Source organism: Lagopus leucura, unplaced genomic scaffold, assembly GCF_019238085.1.
Source record: "Lagopus leucura isolate 7727_CA_CO unplaced genomic scaffold, USGS_WTPT01 35129-0_obj-0_obj, whole genome shotgun sequence".
In the NCBI taxonomy this organism is placed as follows: domain Eukaryota; kingdom Metazoa; phylum Chordata; class Aves; order Galliformes; family Phasianidae; genus Lagopus; species Lagopus leucura.
Window position 1 is genome coordinate 3298 of NW_024966392.1, and position 1364 is coordinate 4661.

Here is a 1364-nt window from a genome sequence, read left to right on the forward strand (position 1 = left end):
GCCAGGTGCTGGAGACATTCGTACGGCAGGACACAACCACAACGTGGGGACACGAGGGGCAACAAAAAGGACCTTGCTCAGACCACTGGAGCAACAGTGCCACGGGTGAACACGCTGCCACCCGCCTAGTGAAAGTCGTGTCCTTGCTGCAGCTGTGCCCCCGAAGGGCTTTATTTGGTGCCACAAACCTCAGACCCCCTAAATAGGGCAAAACCACAGAATTCCGGACCACGCAATTGTCAGGAGCTTCCATTTGGTGACAACGTCCCTGTGAGGCCAAGGTCCCCACAGGCCAGGTGACACCGCTGAGACACTGAGCGATCAGTGGCAGTGCTGTTGATGGGAGCAGCAGCTCAAGGGGACACAGCACTGGAAACGCAGCAACAGCAAGAACGCCATCAGTGACAACCACAACCCCCAAGTCCGTCGGACACAGCACTGGAGGTCAGCGACAGCGACACTGCAACGACGCCAGGAGCTCCCCGCGGCTGCCAACACCGCCCACTGGCGTTCCCACTCTCACGGCTCCCCGCGGATGTCGGGCAGCAGGCGGCAGGCGGCGACGGTGGCAGCCACGGTGCGTAGGTCACGGCGCACCAGGCACAGGCAGTGCGCGGTGGCAGCTGCCCCAGCTCGGGATCGGCCCAGGGGCCCCCCCAGGCCTTCCAGCAGCCGCGCAGCCCCACTGAAACCGCGTCCCAGTGCCTCAGCCATCGCGCCCCGCAGTCGCCCCTCGCCCGCCCCCAGCCGCTGCTGCAGCAATGAGGGCCCCCCCCGGGGCACCCCTGGCAGCAGCACTCGGGCCGCACGGTCCTCTTCCTCCTCCTCCTCCTCCTCCTCCTCGGTCTCCGACGCCTCCCCCGGAAGCTTCAGCCCCGCTGCGGGGGGCCCGGCCGCGCTCCCCCCCGGTTCCGGCTCCGGCTCCGAATCGCTCTCCGAGGCCTCGCCCGGTACCAGCGTGGAGGAAAAAGGGGCGGCCACGGTCTGCGAGCAGGGAACAAAAGGGAGGAGGGGAAGTCGGGGGAAGAACGGCCCCATCAGGCACGGAGACCGCCGCCCCTTCTCCCGAGTCCCAGGGCAATACCCCGCATAACAGGCTCGCGAGACCCCCGCTTCCCCACCCCCTTCCCAGCCCCACGGGCCCCCAGAACGCGTCCCGGCACCCGCAGCTCCAGGAGGACGCCTCGGATTCCCTTCCCAGCCCTACGTGGCCCCCGCGCCCCAATAACGCGCCAGACCCACCGCCCAACCCCGCGAGGACCCCCGTTTCTCCTCAGCCCCGTACCGCCGGCTCCCCGGGTCACGTGACGCCACGCCTCCGCGCGCCCGTTACCCGGACTCGGGCACGCGCGGAGCGGGCACCC

The 1364-nt window shown here is 68.5% G+C and overlaps 1 protein-coding gene across 1 annotated transcript; it reads right to left on the minus strand.

Annotated features, from left to right (window-relative positions):
• Positions 1-142: 142 nt before the first annotated feature.
• LOC122192561 (biogenesis of lysosome-related organelles complex 1 subunit 3-like) lies at positions 143-1316 on the minus strand (the record flags this gene model as incomplete). The annotated part of the gene is made up of 2 exons (XM_042893133.1): positions 143-984; positions 1243-1316. Coding segments are annotated over 2 exons (539 nt in total), but the record flags the coding sequence as incomplete, so codon positions are not given.
• Between the last annotated feature and the right edge of the window lie 48 nt (positions 1317-1364).